The sequence below is a fragment of the Vanacampus margaritifer genome, chromosome 12 (genome assembly GCF_051991255.1).
Source record: "Vanacampus margaritifer isolate UIUO_Vmar chromosome 12, RoL_Vmar_1.0, whole genome shotgun sequence".
Taxonomy (NCBI): domain Eukaryota; kingdom Metazoa; phylum Chordata; class Actinopteri; order Syngnathiformes; family Syngnathidae; genus Vanacampus; species Vanacampus margaritifer.
This window is the reverse complement of record NC_135443.1, coordinates 12,316,847-12,336,569: the sequence shown is the minus strand read 5'-3', so window position 1 is coordinate 12,336,569 and position 19,723 is coordinate 12,316,847. Positions and strand designations below refer to the sequence as shown.

General features: G+C 39.7%; 2 protein-coding genes across 24 annotated transcripts in view; both read left to right on the top strand.

Moving 5' to 3' along the window:
* The window catches only part of ablim1a (actin binding LIM protein 1a), a 48,835-nt gene extending 33,657 nt beyond the window's left edge, over positions 1-15,178 (top strand). For 4 of the 21 annotated variants that reach the window (XR_013296303.1, XR_013296297.1, XR_013296289.1 and 1 more), the window contains exons 8-23: positions 633-697; positions 1,324-1,368; positions 1,860-1,937; positions 2,143-2,301; positions 2,498-2,542; positions 3,634-3,669; positions 3,807-3,936; positions 4,360-4,479; positions 5,007-5,111; positions 5,551-5,598; positions 8,204-8,298; positions 8,405-8,528; positions 8,608-8,669; positions 9,424-9,484; positions 10,324-14,026; positions 14,190-14,266. Coding sequence is in view for 3 of the 21 variants with exons in the window: in XM_077582763.1 (XP_077438889.1) it covers positions 633-697; positions 1,860-1,937; positions 2,143-2,301; positions 2,498-2,542; positions 3,634-3,669; positions 3,807-3,936; positions 4,360-4,479; positions 5,007-5,111; positions 5,551-5,598; positions 8,213-8,298; positions 8,405-8,528; positions 8,608-8,669; positions 9,424-9,484; positions 10,324-10,331; positions 10,834-10,908; positions 13,946-14,026; positions 14,190-14,303 (1,397 nt within the window). In the remaining 18 variants the exon portion in view is untranslated. Of the gene's footprint in view, positions 1-632; positions 698-1,323; positions 1,369-1,859; positions 1,938-2,142; positions 2,302-2,497; positions 2,543-3,633; positions 3,670-3,806; positions 3,937-4,359; positions 4,480-5,006; positions 5,112-5,550; positions 5,599-6,724; positions 7,071-8,203; positions 8,299-8,404; positions 8,529-8,607; positions 8,670-9,423; positions 9,485-10,323; positions 14,027-14,189 lie in introns of those variants that run through there. The other 17 variants (XR_013296306.1, XR_013296298.1, XM_077582763.1 and 14 more) reach the window with 16 other exon arrangements.
* Positions 15,179-16,010: 832 nt separating this feature from the next.
* On the top strand, positions 16,011-19,715 carry LOC144061558 (zinc-binding protein A33-like). 3 transcript variants are annotated; one of them, XM_077582116.1, is made up of 5 exons: positions 16,011-16,297; positions 16,657-16,890; positions 18,076-18,107; positions 18,198-18,337; positions 18,424-19,715. In XM_077582116.1, exons 1-5 carry the CDS (start codon positions 16,235-16,237, stop codon positions 18,978-18,980), a joined length of 1,026 nt encoding a protein of 341 aa, XP_077438242.1. In that variant the 5' UTR covers positions 16,011-16,234; the 3' UTR covers positions 18,981-19,715. The 3 variants fall into 3 exon arrangements, with proteins under 3 accessions (XP_077438242.1, XP_077438241.1, XP_077438243.1); XM_077582115.1 differs by having other exon boundaries at positions 18,198-18,340; XM_077582117.1 differs by having other exon boundaries at positions 16,194-16,297; positions 16,626-16,890; positions 18,198-18,340.
* The last annotated feature ends 8 nt before the right edge of the window (positions 19,716-19,723 follow it).

The window sequence follows — 19,723 nt, the reverse complement described above, 5'->3', positions numbered from 1 at the left end:
TATGGTTCAATGTTGATGCGACTTGCCACTGGTGAAATGTTATGCCGAGTCGCACGCACTGCGGGAGTGCAAGCTTGGCTTGGATGATCCCGCCCCCTTCCCGCCGCGCGCCTGCTGTAATGGAAAGGCAATGGAGGCCGTGTATTGTCGTTCCGTACAGTGTGGTGTGGTAGCGTGTCGTGCGGGGCTAATGGAAAAGCGGTATAAATGGCCCATCCCTGCTGTAACCCATACGCAGAAAATTTAAATGAACATGAATGTCTTTGTTTTGCCTTGAACGAGCCTGCCACAGAGACTGCAGTTACACTTTGGGCCAGAGGTGGCAGTCGCGAGTAAAAAAAAGTGACAAGCTGCACAAAGATCCTTTGGGAAATCTCTAATACTCTGCATAGTTAGTAGGACGTTTTTCATTCTTTCTATGTTACTTAATTATTTTACGAATACCTTAGCTCCAATAGTCAGGTTTTGCTCATGCCAATCTTATCGCTAATGCAATCTGTCTAATTGAGTGGCATGTCTCTCACGAGACACAAGAAACAAGTCTGTCTGCAGGAATCCTTTCCAGAATTGCATGATACTTAAAGGACGAGTGCTTGGATTAAGGAAATAATCCTTACATTGTGTTTCTTCAGGATCAACAGTGTGGCATCCTGGCTGTAAGAACACAACTAGAACAGAGGAGAGACACAGGGAAAGGGTAGGAATCTGCATGTTCCATTATCCTCAATTTAACTCTGACTGAAAGCACTTTCTGTTCATGTCCCATGACAACATTCGATGGGAATGGAGAGAAAGTCTGCATGTGGAATGAACAATTTCCGTAAGGGCAGACCTTTGCTAAATGAAGAGGTTTCTGAGGTTTTCATCTGGAAATGTTTGAGTACACTTATCTGACATTCCATTAGGAAGGCTGTGTGTGCACTCTTCAAGAACTGCATCAAAAGAAAAAAATATTTGTTTTTTATTGACACTGCAGTAAAGACAAATTACAAATCAAGTTAATAAACACAATTTATTTTAAATGTATTTCCATTTTTTGCAGTGTCATTCAACACTGATTATCTGTAAAGGCAACTGCTCATCTACAGCATTAGATGTTAGATAGTTTGATTGCACAAGTGTACCTAATGCTTTGGCTGTTAAGTGTAGGCAGGGGCACCGTAAGGAAGAGGACTGTAATGACAATTTTAAAGTGTTTTTTTTTTTTTATGGCGTTCGTAATCACCTGCGGTGCCCCTGAGCATATGTGTGAACTTTGAGTCAAACTGGAGAGGAACAACCCCTGTGTGATGTCCTGTGAACCCCTTCTCCCTTCCTCCACAGCTACTGCCTCCGTCCCTCTTATTCCTTCAAAAAACAGAAAGGCAGGTACTGTATTCGCTATGGGCTGTGAGGCGCATCATTGTGTTCCACCATACACGTAGTACGCATGGGCACTGTCTGCTGCCATCTGCTGGCGGCAGCTTGCAGTGCCCTCTCCGTGATTTCACATGAAGCCATTCAGAATAATGACTAATTTGTCTTCTATAAAAGCCCCATTTACCCATTAGGTTAAAAGCTCATTTAATTATACTACATTCAAGATTGCTGCTGTCATCTAAACATTTCTACCCTCATTCACTTTGCACATTTGCAAATGAATGACCTCATCGTGAGATGACATGTTGAAAAGATTGGAAATGACTTTGCATAATTCCTGAAACATAAACACAGGGGTTGCAAATCTCTGCCATCACTCATGCTCATAAAAGCTCAATGATGTCATGTTGGAGTGTTTTTGGGGTAATATCCACTCGGCGAGGGGGTTAAGTGAGGCGCTATGACTAAACGTTGTGTTTGTTTGCCTTTCCCTCCTGCAGCCTACGAGGTCGTCATCTGAGAGTATTTGTTCCAGACCTGGTTCAAGCATACCTGGCTCACCGGGTCACACAATCTATGTAAGATATATCACCGATCCATACTGTATGTCTCAATGAGCGTGTTTTTTCTTCCCTCTGAATGAGAAATGATCCTTTCCCACCCCATTTACTTTACGTACAAATAATTCTTACATTTGCGCAGAAGGGAACGAACGGTTTTACAACAGCATTATCTCTTTGCTCATGTCTGTGTGTGCATGTTTGTCTTTATTTGTCTCCTTAGGCAAAAGTAGACAATGAGATTCTTGATTACAGAGACCTAGCTGCCATTCCAAAAGTCAAAGCCATTTATGACATTGAGCGCCCTGACCTTATTACCTATGAACCTATGTACACCACCTCCCTGGAGGAGAGAGAGGAGAGACGAGAAAGTGTAGGAGAGGTAAAGCAGATTGCATGCTCCTCCCATTGCATGCACGGCATCCTTGTGGTCACGTTGAACAGCAAGAATGCAATTCCTAAGATGATCCTTTGTTTAGTTGTGAAATGTCAAATACTGGTTAAAATTCTAAAGGAGTCTCGTCAAGATTACTGGTGCATCTTCTATACCTGCTAATGAGCTTCACTGTCCCTCACAGCTTCTTAATGCCAGGAGGGAGCGCTCGCCCTTGCCTGATGAAAAGGTGAGTTACATCAGCTGCTGATCCAGCCATCCCATTTTCTATCCTGCTTATCCTGTTCAGGGTCTGGGGGAAGCTGGGGAGTTAGTGTACTATCTTGAATCCTGACACATAACAGACAAAAAGCATTCGCACGTTCAGTCACATGTGTGAGGACTGAGGGAGGGATTTGCCTGCAGAGTGCAGATTTACTGTTGTTTTGTTAATGTACAGTGGCCTTGAGGGTCTGGAAAGACATAGATAAAAACAAAAATGGTATTATTACTACCCAAATTAGGGCAGGCAGAAAGAAAATAAATGTTTTGGAGTGTACATAACTGAGTGATATTTCAATTAAATCCAGTTTATGATGGTATCATATGATGCCTAGGTATTTGTTTCTATGGAGCAGAGCTAGCTGACTATGTACAGTCCTGCTCACCATTATTTGCACCCATGTAGGTAAAGAACATAATGTGGAATATATTCAGAAAAAAACAATCAAGTAAATCCTTTTATTTTATTTTTTAGAGAGAACTTGTATTTTATCCTAAAGACCAAATGATTAAAAATCAAACAATTTAAAACAATAAATAATGGGCTTAAAATGTGCTTTGTCACTTTTATTGGCACCCTTTCCTGTAAATCAGTATGGAAACACATTGTGACTCACCTTTTGTAAATCACAAATGAGAATTCCCTGTTCTAGATTGTCTGTGCCCAATTGACATGAATTAACCAATGAATGATGACTTATTGCTGCACATGCTGTGTTTTCTATTTTGTCTTTGGAATTACATTATGTAAGTTGAAAAAACAATTTCCTTTGTTAAATTACTTTGGACATCCAATTAAGAGGTCCTGATGATATAAAATTGGTACATTTCCATTGATTTCGGAAGATATTGTCGAGATCATGCAAAAAATGAAGGGGTGCCAATAACATTGAGCAGGACTGTAGCTAGCTATTCAGCTAGCTATCATCTCTCGCTCTCTCTCTCTCTGTCTCTGTCTCTCTCTCTATCTATCACCATCTCCCTGCTGCCTATCTATTTGCAGTGTTAACACAGAACTTTTAATTAGTTACTTTTAATTTTGCTTTGTCTTATTTGCAGTCTTTTCGAACCATGTCTCCGACCCTATCCAATGAGGTGAGATTAATGTTTTGTCAAACTTCAATTTCTTCTTGTATGTGTGTTTGTCATATTGTACTGTTTAAAATATCATATTACCATCCAAATATGTATTTCATCCAACACTCTGTATATTTGTGTGTACCGTTTGTCAGGGATGTTATGACAAAAGAGAACGCATTCTCCAGAGGTCCACCAGTCAGGGTTCCTTAGGTTCGCCAGTTTATAATCGCCATGGTTACACCCCCACTCTGTCACGGTCCCCGCAGCATTTTCACAGGCCAGGTGAGTCCTTTGTGGGTGGTTCGTGCAATCGTACTGATGATTCACAATTGTTGAAGGGATATTAGGGAAAGATATTAGCCAACAAGTTTGTGGACTCACTCCCTATTCTTTATATTTTTGCCATGTTAAAAGGAATCTTCACTGAAATTGACTGATTGGTTGTTATGTCTTTTTTTTCTGATGGACCTGAATAAAAAATAAATGTCATATTGCAATAACAGCCAGGCAGCCAATTTGCTTCCTTAATATCACACCTCCCTTTTTGATTGTGTAATAGAGTATAGTTTGTTTTATTTATTTTTCCCTTGGTTCTAATTTCTTTGCTCTTTTCAATGCCTGCAAATCTCCCTTTTCATTTCCCCCTCACTTTCTCAACCTCTATCACCCCCCCCACAATCGACCGCAATCCCTTCCTCACCGCAGAAGCTCTGACAGGCATGCAGAAGCTCTGCTCCTCCTTGTGCAGTAACAGTGTGGGCTCCAGAAATAGTGACTCCCGCCCCACCTCCCCTTTTAGACATCACTTCCTCCCCCATAGTCAAGGTAAGCCCCCAAACAACCACCACGCCTCCCTCCACCCCTCGAAGTAAGCACATCATCTCCATTACAGTCTGGGATGCAACCTCACGCTGCTCTCGTCTGTCATTTTGGACCCATAAGCATGTCTCATCACACAGATTCATGACACTAGCACTACTTCAGCATAAGCAGAGGACAAGCTCTTGGTGCTTGTTTATTTGCTGTTTGCATGCCATTGAGAGGTCCTAGTAATCAGTTTCCATGAACATTACCACGCCTTTCAAATCCTAACTTTGTTATCTAAGTGTACAGTACATATAATTATTGTATTACATTGTTAGAGCCATACAAATTACTCACAATTCATCGTAAAAGCAAATAGCCATGTACATGTAACAAATAGCAATCGTCATGTGCCACTTTTCACAGAATTCATTTGTGCCGACAGACTAACAATGCCCCCATGTCCATATTATGTGTTGCCCCATCCGCACTCTGGTTGCCCTTATGCCTCCCTGTTTACGTTCCTTTTTTGGTTCTTCTCACTGGAGGCACTGACCCGCCAAGCGGCCGGAGCTCCCCTCTCCCGCTTCGGCCCGACAGCCGGCCGGGCACCCCGCCACTCTCTCTGACCCCTAAACATTTTCACCTCCCAGGTAGGAGTTGGAGCACACCCTGTCGCTGCTCATCTATCTATCTATCTATCTATCTATCTATCTATCTATCTATCTATCTATCTATCTATCTATCTATCTATCTATCTATCTATCTATCTATCTATCTATCTATCTATCTATCTATCTATCTATCTATCTATCTATCTATCATGTAGCTAGCTAACTAACTAGCTAGCTAGCTAGCTATATATGTAGCTATCTAACTTGTTATCATCCTCTCTCTCTCTTTCTCTATTTGGAAGCTCGCTAGGTTGCTTTTTACCCTTTTATTTCAAACATACAGATGAGCATTAGTGTAATCTGTGGGTAAAACTATAATAAAAATATAATTAATTGATGTAGTAAATGTTGGTTACATGGGCTTTACATATATACTGCTAAATGTGATTTTCATTTCTTATTTTTTGACAAATTTCAGATCAGGGCAGTAACATCTACAGGAAACCTCCCATCTACAAACAATATGGTACATTTTCTTCTATTTACAGTTCTCATCTGAATTGTGATCACTGATGTGAGTGGGTCATGCGTCAAAATGTATGAAATTATGGATGTTCTGTGTTGAAAATGTTTTGTTATTGTAGAGTTACTCGCTGTCAGTATGATTGCACTGTTTGAAGTCTGTCTCTGATGCACTTCTGTCTCACGTGCGTTGTGTTCGTTACAACAAATAATGTTTGGAACTTTTTCATTGGTTCCTCAGAATAACGTTAAGTAATGTTTTCCGTATGGGCAATTAAATCAAATGGAACTGTTTATTTTTAGGGATAGGAGTTAATGTTCACTACCTACACACACACAAAAAAGGGGATATTCAGCTTTCTAGTGAAATTTCAGATTCAAACCAAAATGCACTATAACCCTTTCAGGTTAACTCAATTTGACATTTTCTAACCTTTTTGGATGCCCATGTACAACTGTCCAGTGTTTCAGTACTTTTGGCACATCCAATACAATGTTTGATTGAATTACAATTTGTATTTAAACAGTACTCATTAGACCAAGATGGCATCTAAAAATTGATCAACGGTACCTCACCTTTGCGAGGTATCAAACAGGATGCTCTCAGAAGGGAAGTGGCGAGAGCTAAGAGACTGTAAGAGTCACTGAAAGGTATATGAGTGGACATACCTTGTAATTTTCATGGATCATACATCTGTTGTGAAAGTTGCCATTCAGCTTCTCGTTAGAGAACAGCAAGTACAGAAACATTCAAAGTTGGTCAAATGCATTCAAAAGTGTAAAAAGTGAAATTAGGGTCACCTGTAAAGATTATAATGCATTCTGAAACTTTTTGTGATTGGTGTATCTTACTTCAAAGTACCAATAACATTTCCAAAATTTTCAGTCCACTACCATATGCTGTGCACTATGCTTCGAAACATCAGTGTGTCCTGATACTTTTGACCACATAATCACTCCTAGTGCGCAAACACTGTCACCTACATACACGAAGCTGACTCTATGTAGCGTTTACTGACTTGCCGTGTTGAAGAAATGCTTTGCTTTGTGTAAGGCACACGCTATATGTGGTTGAGCTAGTGTCACAAACGCTGATAGATCAGTTGCCATGGTTACCAACCTATATACAGCTGCCATAGCACGCCAAAGCAAGTCGGCTGATGACATCATCAGATCTGCCACCTTCCCTGCTGCCCATGCTCCCTCTCCAGACGACAGCTCACAGAGCGAGGGTGATTGTTGGCCCTCCTCTAACGTTCGATTAGGTACAGTAGGCTCCTAATGGGCATGCTTGCACTGCAGCCATGTAGTCACCCAACTAATTCTTGTTTCCCCCTAGAGCTGCTCTAAAATCCTTAACTGCATCCTTGGTTCACTTTTAACTCATTCACTGCCATTGACGGCTATTATTATTATTATTATACTATTTCTATTAGTTTAACATTTGTTTCCACTTTTGTTAAGAAGAGTATGAAAACCTAGAATTTTTTTATTGTACATTTAGAACAGATATAACATTTTTGATTAATCGTGAGTTAACTTGAGAAGTCATGTGATTAATTACGATTAAAATTTTTAATCGCCTGATGCCCCTAATTTTTAATAATCTTTTGTTTTTGTAAAAAGAAAAGATTATTAAAAAGTAACAAAACATAATTAAAATGATAAAAAAAGAAGAAATTATTAAAAATTAAAAAACATTAAAATATTTTTTAAAAGATTATTTAAAAAAAAATTAAAATATTTTTTTTAAAGAAAAGATTTAAAATTAAACATGTTTTTTGTTTTTTTTAATAAAATAATACAAATTTAATTAAAATTACATTTTTATTTTTATTTTGAAAAAGAAAAGATTATTAAAAATTTAGGGGCATCAGGCGATTAGATTTTTTAATCGTAATGAATCACATAACTTTACTAGTTTACTCACGATTAATCACAAATTTTGTCTGTTCTAAATGAACAATCATTTTTTTCTAGGTTTTCATAAATAAATAAAAAGTTAAACTAATAGAAATAGTTAAAATTAATTTTTGACGTTTATAGCCGTCAATGGCAGCGAATGAGTTAAGCACTCTTGGAATCTGGCATATTTATTATGTTACGGCTTGCTCACAAAAAACTTTGTTTCTTTTGCTACCATGTTGTTGTTTTTATGCTTAAGCTAGCATTGGTTTCACTTTTTATGTATGTACAGAATAACGCCACAAATGGCTTAGACAGAGATAACTGAGACTGACTTCAAACTGACATGTGTCCATGTGTCTTACATCTGTGCTGTTCTGTGTAGTAGACGTGCCAGGGGTTACATGATTGAAGCCACCAAAGTCAACATCACATCATGGCAGCATACCCAAAAGATTGCAAAAAAAAGTCCCCTGTTTGTATGTCTTGTCAACTCTGTCTCACATTTGTGTTCCTTTTTATACCCCATACTTCTTAGTTTGTTGAATAACTCACAGTTAGTGGAAATTCACCCTCTCTTTCTGTTATTTATAACTGTTTTAGTATATCAGTTGCACTATCCAAATACATGTGCATCATGATATCTTCCTGCAGGATGTGGATGTACTTGGAAAGTTATTGTGTGTTTTTGGGTCTGTATTTGGATCCCCCAGGTACAGAGGGACGAAGACGATCCAGAGAAGAAGAGGAGGAAGATGCCTTGAAAAGAAAGCAGCTTCAGGAAGAACATCTCAACAAGGTTAATCAGATAAGGAAAAACATAGCAAGTGTAGATATTACATGCTTTGTATCTATAATCGTCTTGTTTGGAATGTTACCTGACTGGAAAGTGTGTTTGTACTTAGATTCAGTCAGGTTTGGGCAAGCTAATTCTCAGGGAGGAGATGGAAAAAGAGCAGATTCGGGAACGCCACTCAAGGAGTGTCTCTGCTCAGCGCTATGACGGCAAGCAGGATAACGGGGATGCAGGTAGAGAGTCAGAACCACTCAATCCAGTCAATTATGATTTGATATGATGTCTAGATAAATGTTTGCGTGCAACTTTCAGATCCAACTTCTCCAACTAGAACAAACTCTTTGCCTGCATATGGGAGGAATGGCCTTCACCGGGTGAGACCTCAGTCATACTCAAAGCAGTCGTCTTGTAACTACAGCAAGAAATGTTTTGTCTGAAAAATACATAATCTTCCATAGCTATATTTGCAAAATAAAAATAACACTGTATTGGTGTTTATTTATGGTTACTAGGGCTGTTTGATAATCGATACCACTTTTTTTCAGACTGATAGCAGTACGAATGCTCAATCCTGAGTAGTCACTAATACCAAGTACCGATACCACCTCCCCACCCCAAAAAAAAAGGCGGAGAATTTTAAAGAAAGTCCCCATATAGCGGTATCCCAACATAACAGCAAATTCCACCTGTTTTTGTCCATCAGGTAACAGCCAATTATGGATCACCTCTTTTCTAAGTTTGGCCACGTGACGTTGACAAGCAGATCCGTGATTGGTTGTTACCTGAGTCCTGAGCAACTGCGATGTCATTTTCATGTGACAGCAAGTGGCAAAATGGCCGCCTCCTGAGATAGATAAAAACTATATAAAACAAATGCCATATTAATCAGAATGCCACGTTTAGTCTGGAGAAGGCGCAAAGAATACATTGCTGTAAAGAACGTTTATGAGTTGACTTCTCCTTTAAAAGTGCATGAAATTAATGGCAATTTTCTTTTCTTTTAGTTTCTAATTTCTGCTTTGTAATTCTTGATCGTAAAACGGCCACAAGAGGGCGCGTCGCGAATACCAATATCTTAGTTTATACAGTATGTTAAACCAAACTAAACAATGTTCCTTCGTCCCGCAGCCCCAGTCAACGGATTTCACACAATACAACTGCTATGGTGACATTTGTGGAGGAGGCAGAGGTGAGCTGCTACCGAAACATGTTGAACAAGCAAATTTCACAAGAACACTTTGTGTAGTAAAATATTCAGAAATTGCTTTGCTCCGTGTAGCATACATGAAGTTGCCGTGCATTTTAAAACATCTGCTTAACTCATTCACTGCCATTGACGGCTATAGACGTCAAAAATTCATTTGAACTATTTCTAATAATTTAAAAAAAAAAATCCCCAATTTTGTTAACAAGAGTATGAAAACCTAGGGGGGAATTACATTTAGAACGTCAAAAATTCATTTGAACTATTTCTATTAGTTTAACTTTTTTTTATTTTTATGAAAACCTAGAAAAAATGATTGTACAATTAGAACAGATAATCGTGAGTTAACTAGTGAAGTCATGCGATTAATTACGCAAAAAATTAATCGCCTGACGTCCCTAATTTTTAATAATCTTTTCTTTTTTCTTTAAAAATGATAAATGATTAAAAAAATAAAAATAATCGCCTCTTGTTCCTAATTTTTAATAATCTTGTCTTTTCAGGCGATTAATTTCATAATTAATCACATGACTTCACTAGTTAACTCACAATTAATCACAAATTTTATATCTGTTCTAAATGTACAATAACAAAATTCTAGGTTTTCATACTCTTGTTTACAAAAATGGGAAAAAAATGTTAAACTAAGAGAAATAGTTCAAATGAATTTTTGACGTCTATAGCCGTCAATGGCAGTGAATGAGTTAATGGTGCCCTCAATGTGTCATCAGAAACCCAAGTGCTATAGCTAGTAGCCTGACAGGATATATGACAGCCAAACCATTAACTGTGAGTCTCATTTTCTGTCCCATTTTGTCCTGCAGAATTTCAGGTATGTCCCCCATCTGCTTTTTCACATGGCATGCTTCCTCACCTCGCACCAAACGTGCTTGCAGTAGCCATCTTGCCCAGAATGCACACTATCCACTTTGTGCTACATGCTTGCATTGTCGTTGAACAAATTGTCGTATGTCATCTCGATGTCACCTACAGGGCATGCAGTCATTTGAAATGCACTGCCCAGTAGTTGAGCAACTGTACTCTACGTGCAAAAGTGCAAGCACCACCTCATGTGTTGTTTTGTTTGTCTGTATACTGATGTCATGACCCGAGCTAAATTTTCGACATCTTTTTTTCAAATTTCACATCAGCGACACAAAAACATACAATTGAACAACTGCCCATCTTGAAAAGTAGGATCCTCAGTGATAGTCAAGCTCCTTGTTCCATCCAGTGAAAAGTGTGCCCACCGTCATAAAACGACAACATACTCATGCCATTAACCCTGCAGTCCCCTCCCATTATATTATATTTGTGTATGTTCTATTCTTTAGCACATTAAGGATGGCCGTGCAGCACTTGCAAGGATGGACAGGGGAGTATCTATGCCTAATATGTTGGAGCCCAAAGCAAGTATCTTCTCCTTTTTGTACTGATGGCAACAATGTGAACTACACTGTATGGACAAAAGTATTAAGACACCCCTCCTTGTCAGTTGCCTAGGGCTTGGCCTTGACTTCTAAATATCCTCCTGAAACTTAATAGTGATCCTCATTAGTCTTGGAAATATTGTCTAAAACATTTGGAATGACCTGAAATAAAGAAAAAAAAACTTTCTTATGGACTTGTATATTTTAGAGACTTTTTTAAAAAATTGGGGTGCCACCATGTTGACATGGTCCACAGAGCATTCTTGGCTAATGTGTCCTTACATTACCCTCCTTTGGTAGTTCAAATAGATCCACTAGCAGTTTTAGATATGCAGATGATAAAATGTGAAACTTGAGCACTCCTCATGATAAGAATGGATGATAATTAAAATAAAATAAAACAAGTCTTCATTTGAGGACGAAATATGAAGAGGGAGCAGGAACCAACTCCAAATGACTGTATTTTCATTCGGCAATACATTATCAACCCATAATGCATTTCATTCTATAAAAATAGCATCCCCAAGTTTAACGATTTCATTTAAATCGCTCATTTCAGATCTGGCGGTACACACCTTTCCAATGATTTTACTGTTACAAATAGAAGAGAATCCCCCTAAAATGTTGGCCTTGCTTCCATTTGAGAATGTCTGCACAATTCAAGGAACATAGATGCATACTTGGATGTGTTTGGTGTGGAAGAAGAAGCCCATCAAACACCCTGCGGATGAACCAGAGCAGAAATGATGTAACAGCCAGGCAGCCCTAAAAGTGTTCTTCCAAATGAATGGAAAAAAAAAACCCCGCCATACACTCCAAAATCTTGTGCAGTTCCAAGCTTTAATGGCCAGGGGTCCCAATACTTCTGTTCATATATTGTATACGTTAAAAAATGTCCAGCGAGCCTACATTAACAATAATTACAAGCAAAAGTTTCAGCTATCTTATAAACAAAATATTTAGACGTAATACAATGAGGTTTGTTTAAAGCTACAGTAAGATAACAGTGGTGGGAATAAAATGTTGACCTTTTTTTTTTTTTCAAGACATAGGTAGGCCTATAGGGTTTACCAAGGAAAGCAGCCTTTTCATTGAATCTGGCTCTCTTCACCTTCAATTGAGAAAGAAAAATTCTTGTATTCCTCATCTCCATGCAGCTGAAGGAATTGTTCCTTTAATTTTGCTCAATAGCTAGTTGTGCTGGACTAGAATTGCTCAACTTGGCATTGCAAATCATGCAATTAGGATGCTGACGCCCATCACTCAACTCTATAATTATAAAGCACTTTAAAACAACCACCGCTGTTTTCTTAAGATGGAACCCAGAGGCAGCAGATACAATGAAAACAGCTGAGGCCTCAGAATCAAACCCTGTGGAACACCATATGTTCAGTTATATATTTGAATTCATATTGCACATATTCGTCCACCATTTTGCTTTTTGCCCGGCACAGTTAGTATGAAGGGATTACAATAATAAATAAATGATACGACGTACCATCACAACACCCACAATTCGACTACTGAGCGCATCAAATTCCTTCTAGCACAGTTTGGCCAAGCAATGTCGCGTGATCAGCCAATCGTATCATCACAAATCATTTACAGTAGGTGTGTATCCTAGCTGAACCCGAAACTGACTCACCGAATCCCTGAAGTTTGATCGAACCCAGGTTAAGAACCACTGAGATAGAAACATAGAATGGAAGTCATTTACCGTATGTTCCCGTATAGCTAACATCCAAGCTAACAGCTAAGTTTGAGAAGTTCCAGATTTAGCATGCTGCTTCAGGAGCTGCGATCACTCTACAGTAGTGCTTAGCATGCCGGCTTCTTCATGTTCATCTGCACATAGCTTTGATTTCTGGTGGCTGGATACTGTATGTGCCATACAGTGAAAAACCAACGCCTAAAATCCCATTTAAAGCACTCATATCACTAAATACTGTAGAGGATAATGTACTGTATCCGGGGCTTATCAGAAAAGTTGTAGGTATCACCAAAAAAAATTCCCCTCCTAACATTTCCTAAGACACTCTTGATGCCTTCATTCTCCGCATCATCATCATCGTGGTCACGACTTCAAATTGGGTGAAGATCCCCTTTAGTTCTGGAAAGAAGGACAAATAACACAGAGCTAGGTCGGTTAGTAGTGAGGTTGCTCCAGCACGCCGATGATCTCCTTGGCAAGGAATTGTCAGATGCTCAGGCCACTGGGAGCAGGTGTGTTGACATGGTAAAGCAGCCACAAGTCTTGCCAAGAACTCTAGTGGGCCGGGCCATCCATTCCGCAGATATGAAAGAATGTGATCAACATGACTTTGGACTTGGACTGCCTTTCTTTCTTCAGACTCGGCCATTTTGGATTCTTCCACTGAAGACTGTAACGTTTGGTCGTAATCGGAAGAGTGACGCTCGCTAGCAAGTCTGGTCCCTTCACTTACTCAGTCTGACACCGATGATTGAGTTTGAAAATTTTTGGGGGGGGTGACGAGTCCTGGAACATTTCTGACACAATTCGCAAGGGAGCTCACCCTACTGAGTGGTTATGGGTTGGCCAGAGAATTAGCTCAAATGCAAGCACGCTGCTTATCAATCACATCGCCGCAATTTTGATTTGCCGCTTTCTTCTCGTACATGTGAAATGAGTTTATCGGGTGGGATTTTAGTTTTCCAGGGTGATCATTCCCATGTGGTTTACTTGGCCAGCATTACTGATGTTGGTTTGTTTGCCTCAAAATAGCGCCCTTACGCAACTGTGTCTACTCGTTCTTTCTCTATCTATTGCACATTAGCGTATGCACACCATAGCACCCAATCCAGAATTTCCCCACCAAACTAAATTTCCCTGTCAGTCAGCCTCCTGCCACATACCTGTTCTCCTGCCCAGTCTTCCCTCTGTCACAATTACAATCACATTTGCATACAGTTATGACTATTTAGTCAGCTAAAGATGCTAATACTTAAGCAACTTGGGTGTGTGACCCCGTGCACTGATGAGTGTCTCCCTCTCAAGGTGTATCCCTATGAAATGCTCATGATAACCAGTAGAGGGAGAGCTAAACTGCCCAGGGATGTGGACAGAACCAGACTGGAGGTATCAGTGTTTGTCCGCCATTGATGCAATAGCATGTTACACAAATAGAGCATTAGCAAGAATGTGGCGTGTTCATTGCTTCTCATCATTTTTCTAGAGATCATTTTAATGGCTTTGGTGCTAACACCCTCCTCCCCTCCTTTGTTGTCTCCCCCCCTTTTAGCGCCATTTAGCACCTGAAACGTTCTTTGACATCTTTGGAATGGAGATCCAGGAGTTTGACAGGCTTCCCCTGTGGAAACGCAACGACATGAAAAAGAAGGCCAAGCTTTTCTAACGCTCACTGCAGCATGTATCAACACACATGAACATTCAAACAGACTATTGACCACAAAAATCATCTAGGCTAGGCTTTGATTTGTTCCCTTTTTTTTTCTACCTTCTGACATGAACTCTTTTTGCTCCGACACTTCCTGGGACTGTGAGCTGAATGGTGCAACTCATAAGATTGGAACAGAAAACCTGTAATCCAGAAACGTTTTCATGTTCAAAAATGACAAAGAATGATGATAAATAGGACCATGATATTTGTATTGATGGCGCTTGTTTTGTTCTTGCTTTGCTTTCTTCCTTTTGATGCTCGTTGCTTCCTGCTATTTGTTGCTGTCGACTCCTGTGGAACTTTGTAAGTGCAGTTGAACCTTATGACGCCACAGAATGTCCGCGCTTGTAGCCTGAACATACGTCTGCTTTCCTTTGCTTGGACCAAAATAAGGTTTGGTCCAAAAGTTGCATCAATTGGCTCAGTGAGTCTTTGAATAATAGAAGTCGTTAAAAAAAGAAGAAGAAAGAAACACTGGGAAAAACAGTCAACTGACTAGCTGAAACGGTTTTGCTGCTGATCCAAGCTTCTACACTCTTCCTTCATCTACAGTAAAGACTCCCGGACATGCCAGCTTTCATTACATCCTTACAAAAAAGAAAATGGCACCCCTCTCAGGGTCTCTGAAACATGCCCTTTACATGTATTGGAAATATAAATCTTAATATATTTTATTGCCATACCCAATATACATACAATAAGAGATCATTAAATAATACACCTAATGTAAGCAAGCCTGTGTTTGAAAGTATTGTTTTATACAGTGAATAAAAAACCCACACTGCCGATTGTTGTATTGAAAACAAAGCCAATAAAGCTTTAAATCACCACCAACCACAAGATCCGCAGCTACAGCAAAGCTACTCGCTGCCTCTTTTCTGTTGACTTTGGGTTTCTGCATCAAGCACACGTAAACTGGATAGGAGGTTGTCTGAGGACTAGATGACTTTTATGGGGCCAATCGGGAACGCCACACATACACATTTATTTTTTGGAGTCTTTCGTTTTAAGATATAGCATTGTTTAAATGATTTAGTGGTACAAGTGTCAGATCAGTTGAGAAAATAATAAGGTAAAAGTAGCTTTTGTCAGTCAGTAGTTAGGTTTAGATGGTTATACAGAAAGGTGAGTCACAAAAGTTCAAGGCTTAAAAATATAATAGACATCAAGATATCATACCACTTGTTAAAGGGGAAGTCAACCCAAGAATTTCTTGACAATAATATGATTTATGCAGCCCCACAAGTCTAAATACAGTATTTTGGTTAATATTGCATTGGAGGAATATAAGTTAAGCAGCAAAATCCAGCAGGTTTGATCAATATCAGATGGCAGCCATTTTGTGTGAAAATGACATCACAGTTTTTTATCAGTATCAGAAAGCAGCCATTTTGTGTGAAAATTACACCACAGTCACTCAGGTCTCAGGTAACAACCAATCACAGATCAGCTTCACAAAACAGATGCGCCGTGATTGGTTGTTGCCTAAGCCCAGAGCAACTGTGATGTCATCTTCAGTCGACAGCAAGTGGCAAAATGGCCGCCCCCTGAGATGGATAAAAGGCTGGATTTTGCGCATAATTCATATTCTACACTTGTAATATTAATCAGAATGTCATGTTTAGACTAGTGAGGTCACATATAACATATTATTGCCAAGAAATGTTTACGATTTACTTTAATGACTTCTATTTCTTTCAATTGAGATAAAGCACAAAGTGTAATTATACAATCATTTACGTGTCCTCATACACACTCTAACAGTGACAAACAAACGCTTAAGGCCTAAAATGAACTGCTTATTCATCCAATTGAGGATATCCCATGTTCAATATTGACACCATTCTCTGCAGGAGTTGTTAAAAAGTCATCAAGAATGTCTAAAGATGCAGAGGGAGGTGGTGAAAGACAGACAGAAGAACCTGGCCATGCAACAATCAGAAATCACTGTAAGTTCTCAATGGGAAGAGTCCCCAGTCCTAAAAGTTATTGAAAACAATATTAAAGGGATAGCTGATCCCTTTACATCAACCAATTTGTTTATCGCTAAACTCAAAACTGTAAAAATAAAAAATAAAAAGTGGTTCTGAATGCAACCATGTTCAAGTCCTTACACGCATTACGTATTGCTCATTTACACATGAAATAACAAAGCACCTACAGCACTAACTCCACGATGTCTGCTTGCCATGCTAGCCACTGTGATGTGTATTGATGACAAAAAACATGTCTAACCTTAGAGAAAAGCACATATTGACAGTGATTCTCTAAATGCAGCACAATAAACTGATGAGCGCTTGTGCCTCAGAAAAAGTCCTATGTGATAAAGGAGAGCATAATAAGAAAACATCTGGAAATCCAAGCCATACTGGACAAGGACCTGAAGACCACGCTGTCGCACCTGGAGGCCGAGGAGCGGGCCGCTGTCTCGGCTCTGGACTGGCTCATGGAGAGGAACTGGATTCTAATCCAGGAGATTGAACAGGACCTGGCTGGAATCACAGCAACTCTGGACCATGTGGACCTGCATGCTCATGCAACGGTGAATGAGCGTGGGAAATAATCATACAGTTCAAATGATACCAGTACAGTATGTTGTGTTAGTGTATGCAGCATATGTATAATTATTTTTATTGTATTTATTTTATCTTACTACACGGCAAAAAATTGTAGTGTTAAAATGGCAAGGTTACATTTTTGGGAGTTGATTTTAACTTTAACTCCAGAAGTGTAATTTTAACATTTTCAGAGTTAAATAAAGTCCAGAGTAGGTGTTATTTTACAGAGTTGATCACCTAGTTTTAGATTAATTTTGCAGATAAGTTAAAACAGTGTAAAATCAACACTGATCAGTGTTGACTAGTGCTAAATTTCAACTACCATTAGTTATTTCAACTGCATCTTAGTATCATTTATTTTTAACACTTTCAAGTGTTCTTTTAGAAGGACATTCAGTAATCCCTAGTGCCATCTAGTGGTCAAAGAACAGCATTAGAAGCACACGGGATACGCACACTACGGTGGCTCAGAGAGATCAATTTCGCAAGCCTACCACCAATTCTTATTTTGCGTCTCGACTGAGCGAGCCGGAATTAGCCGGAGCAGCTAACAAGAGCATCTAGAGGGAGGAGTTAGTAAAATAAAAAGAAGCTAGTAAAAGCTTGCAAGATAGAAGCAGAAAGTGACAAGCGACAAGCCCGAATCACGGGAGTTAAGTGACGATCACATGCAGGCCCCAGCTGTGGAAGGTAAGCTGTGGTCGATCCATTGGGTCCGACACTCGATGCAAGCACCACTCGGGCTAACTAGATTCGCGAAGTCGTCCTTCGGGCATCCGTAGCAGGAATATGGCGGCGAAACATGACAGATCTAGTAAGGTGGAGACTACAACCATGTGATGTAATTAGTGATTACTAGACCTGCGATTATATAAGAAAAATATACGTTTATGCGATTTTTTTTTGCATACTATTGACATTAAAAGTCGTTTTTTAAAACAAATTAATTATTATTACACCACTAGATGGCGCCAAGGATCACTGAATATCTTTAACAATAATATAGTGTGGCCCAATATAGACACCTAAATTTCACTCTGTACTGTTGAATTAACACTGCCGATTTTGCACTGTTCAGAGTGAAATTTAGTCATGTGTAGTCATTATAGCAAAGTTAAAGATATATATATAATGACTGAAAATATGCCCATTTTCTTGCTTCTTCTCAGCCCGACCACCAAGGTGAATGGGTGCTCGACAAGTATGTATCACCACCACCACAACTAACCTGTGATTAACATCAGCCATAATCAGACTCAACACGTTTCTATTTCTGTGCGACCTCCCCCAGAGTGCCTGATGTGCTCAATAGTTCCGAATGTTGCAGCGTGAGCTTGGATGCCGCCAAAGCTGACCAGATTGTCAGCCTCACCAACAGCATGCTTCTGCTCGTCTCCTCTCTCACTCCTACCATGAAGAATCTTATGAAAAGTTGTTAGTAAAAGTTTACCTACCAATAACTTTTTCATTGTTTATTTTCGCTGATGTGATACAGTATACAGTATATGTCTCTTTAGATCGGAGTGACGTGTCGTTGGATCCAGACACAGCCCATCCCAAGTTGCTCATCTCTCCCAAAGGTGACGGCGTCACCTACACGGACACGTGGCAGGAGCTTCCTGACACCCCTCTCCGCTTTGACACCACCCTTAACGTCATCAGCTTGCAAAGCTTCAGCTTCGGCTGCCATTACTGGGAGATGGACGTGACTGGTAAGACATACTGGGAGCTCGGTGTCACGTATCCCAGCATCCCACGCAAGGGCGTCGCTGAGGACTGCTGGCTGGGTCGAGGGGATGAGTCGTGGTGCGTGGAGTTTTATGATGGGGAGTATACAGCCTGGCACCGAGGGGTGCCGCATCGGCTGCTTGTCACGAAACAGTTCAGTCGAATTGGAATTTTGTGTAATTTCCCAGCCGGGTCGGTGATGTTTCTGGGTGCAGACGATATGTCGCCGCTGTTTTGCTTCTGTGTAGGGAGCTTCTCCGACAGCCTCCACCTGGCCTTGTGTCCTGGCCACGACCACAATGCAACCAATGCAAAACCTATTGTGATCTGTAATGCATCATCTTAAACTCCACTTTACGTATCTTAATTTTTTTAGACTTTAAATGGAACTTTTCGGTAAATTAGTGGCCCAAATACTGAGGGAACCAAAATGAGGGTCGGTGATGGTCTATCAATTGAGCTTGGCAGGAATTCTAATATTTGACAGACAGACTTAACATGTCAGCCTCAGACAAGTCGGGGAATATTTTTTATAGCCTTCCAATCCCATTAGTGTCATATTTACAACATTTATATAAAGTGTTTAGGATGACTGTGGTCAGTTCCATTTTGATATATACTGTACTTCCTTCTAGGAGTAACTTAATGCATTTACATTATGGACACTGCAACACAATGCCTTCTCATGTCTAACATTTCTGAATGTTTAATAGTTTGATGTAACACAACCATATAATAACATCCAAAATCCTCTTGGTCCGCCCGATAGACTGGATTGTACATGACACCGCAGTGGGTTTGGGGTGAGGTGAGTTTAAATTGCAGTGTAGTTTATCTTGAGAGTCAGCCAGTGTATGTAGATCCAAAGTCTACAGTCAAACAAATAAGTTCCTTGCAAATGAACTTTTCCCTGTGGGACACAAAATGGAGGGTGCTGGGGGCACATGCAAGATTCCATGAGGCCGTAACTGCAATGTAACCCAAAAAAGATTTTAAAAAATAAAATAAAAATCATAATAGTAATATTTCATTATCATTATAGCATGTGATTGCTTTGCAAATATTTTGCAATATTTTCCTTCATTTGCA

Excerpts from the sequence above, each read along its gene's own strand:
- LOC144061558 (XM_077582115.1), top strand. The coding sequence starts at position 16,235 with ATGCAGAGGGAGGTGGTGAAAGACAGACAGAAGAACCTGGCCATGCAA. Across the intron at positions 16,891-18,075 it reads ACCTGCATGCTCATGCAACG|CCCGACCACCAAGGTGAATG; the intron begins GTGAATGAGCGT and ends GCTTCTTCTCAG. Across the intron at positions 18,341-18,423 it reads GAAGAATCTTATGAAAAGTT|ATCGGAGTGACGTGTCGTTG; the intron begins GTTAGTAAAAGT and ends ATGTCTCTTTAG.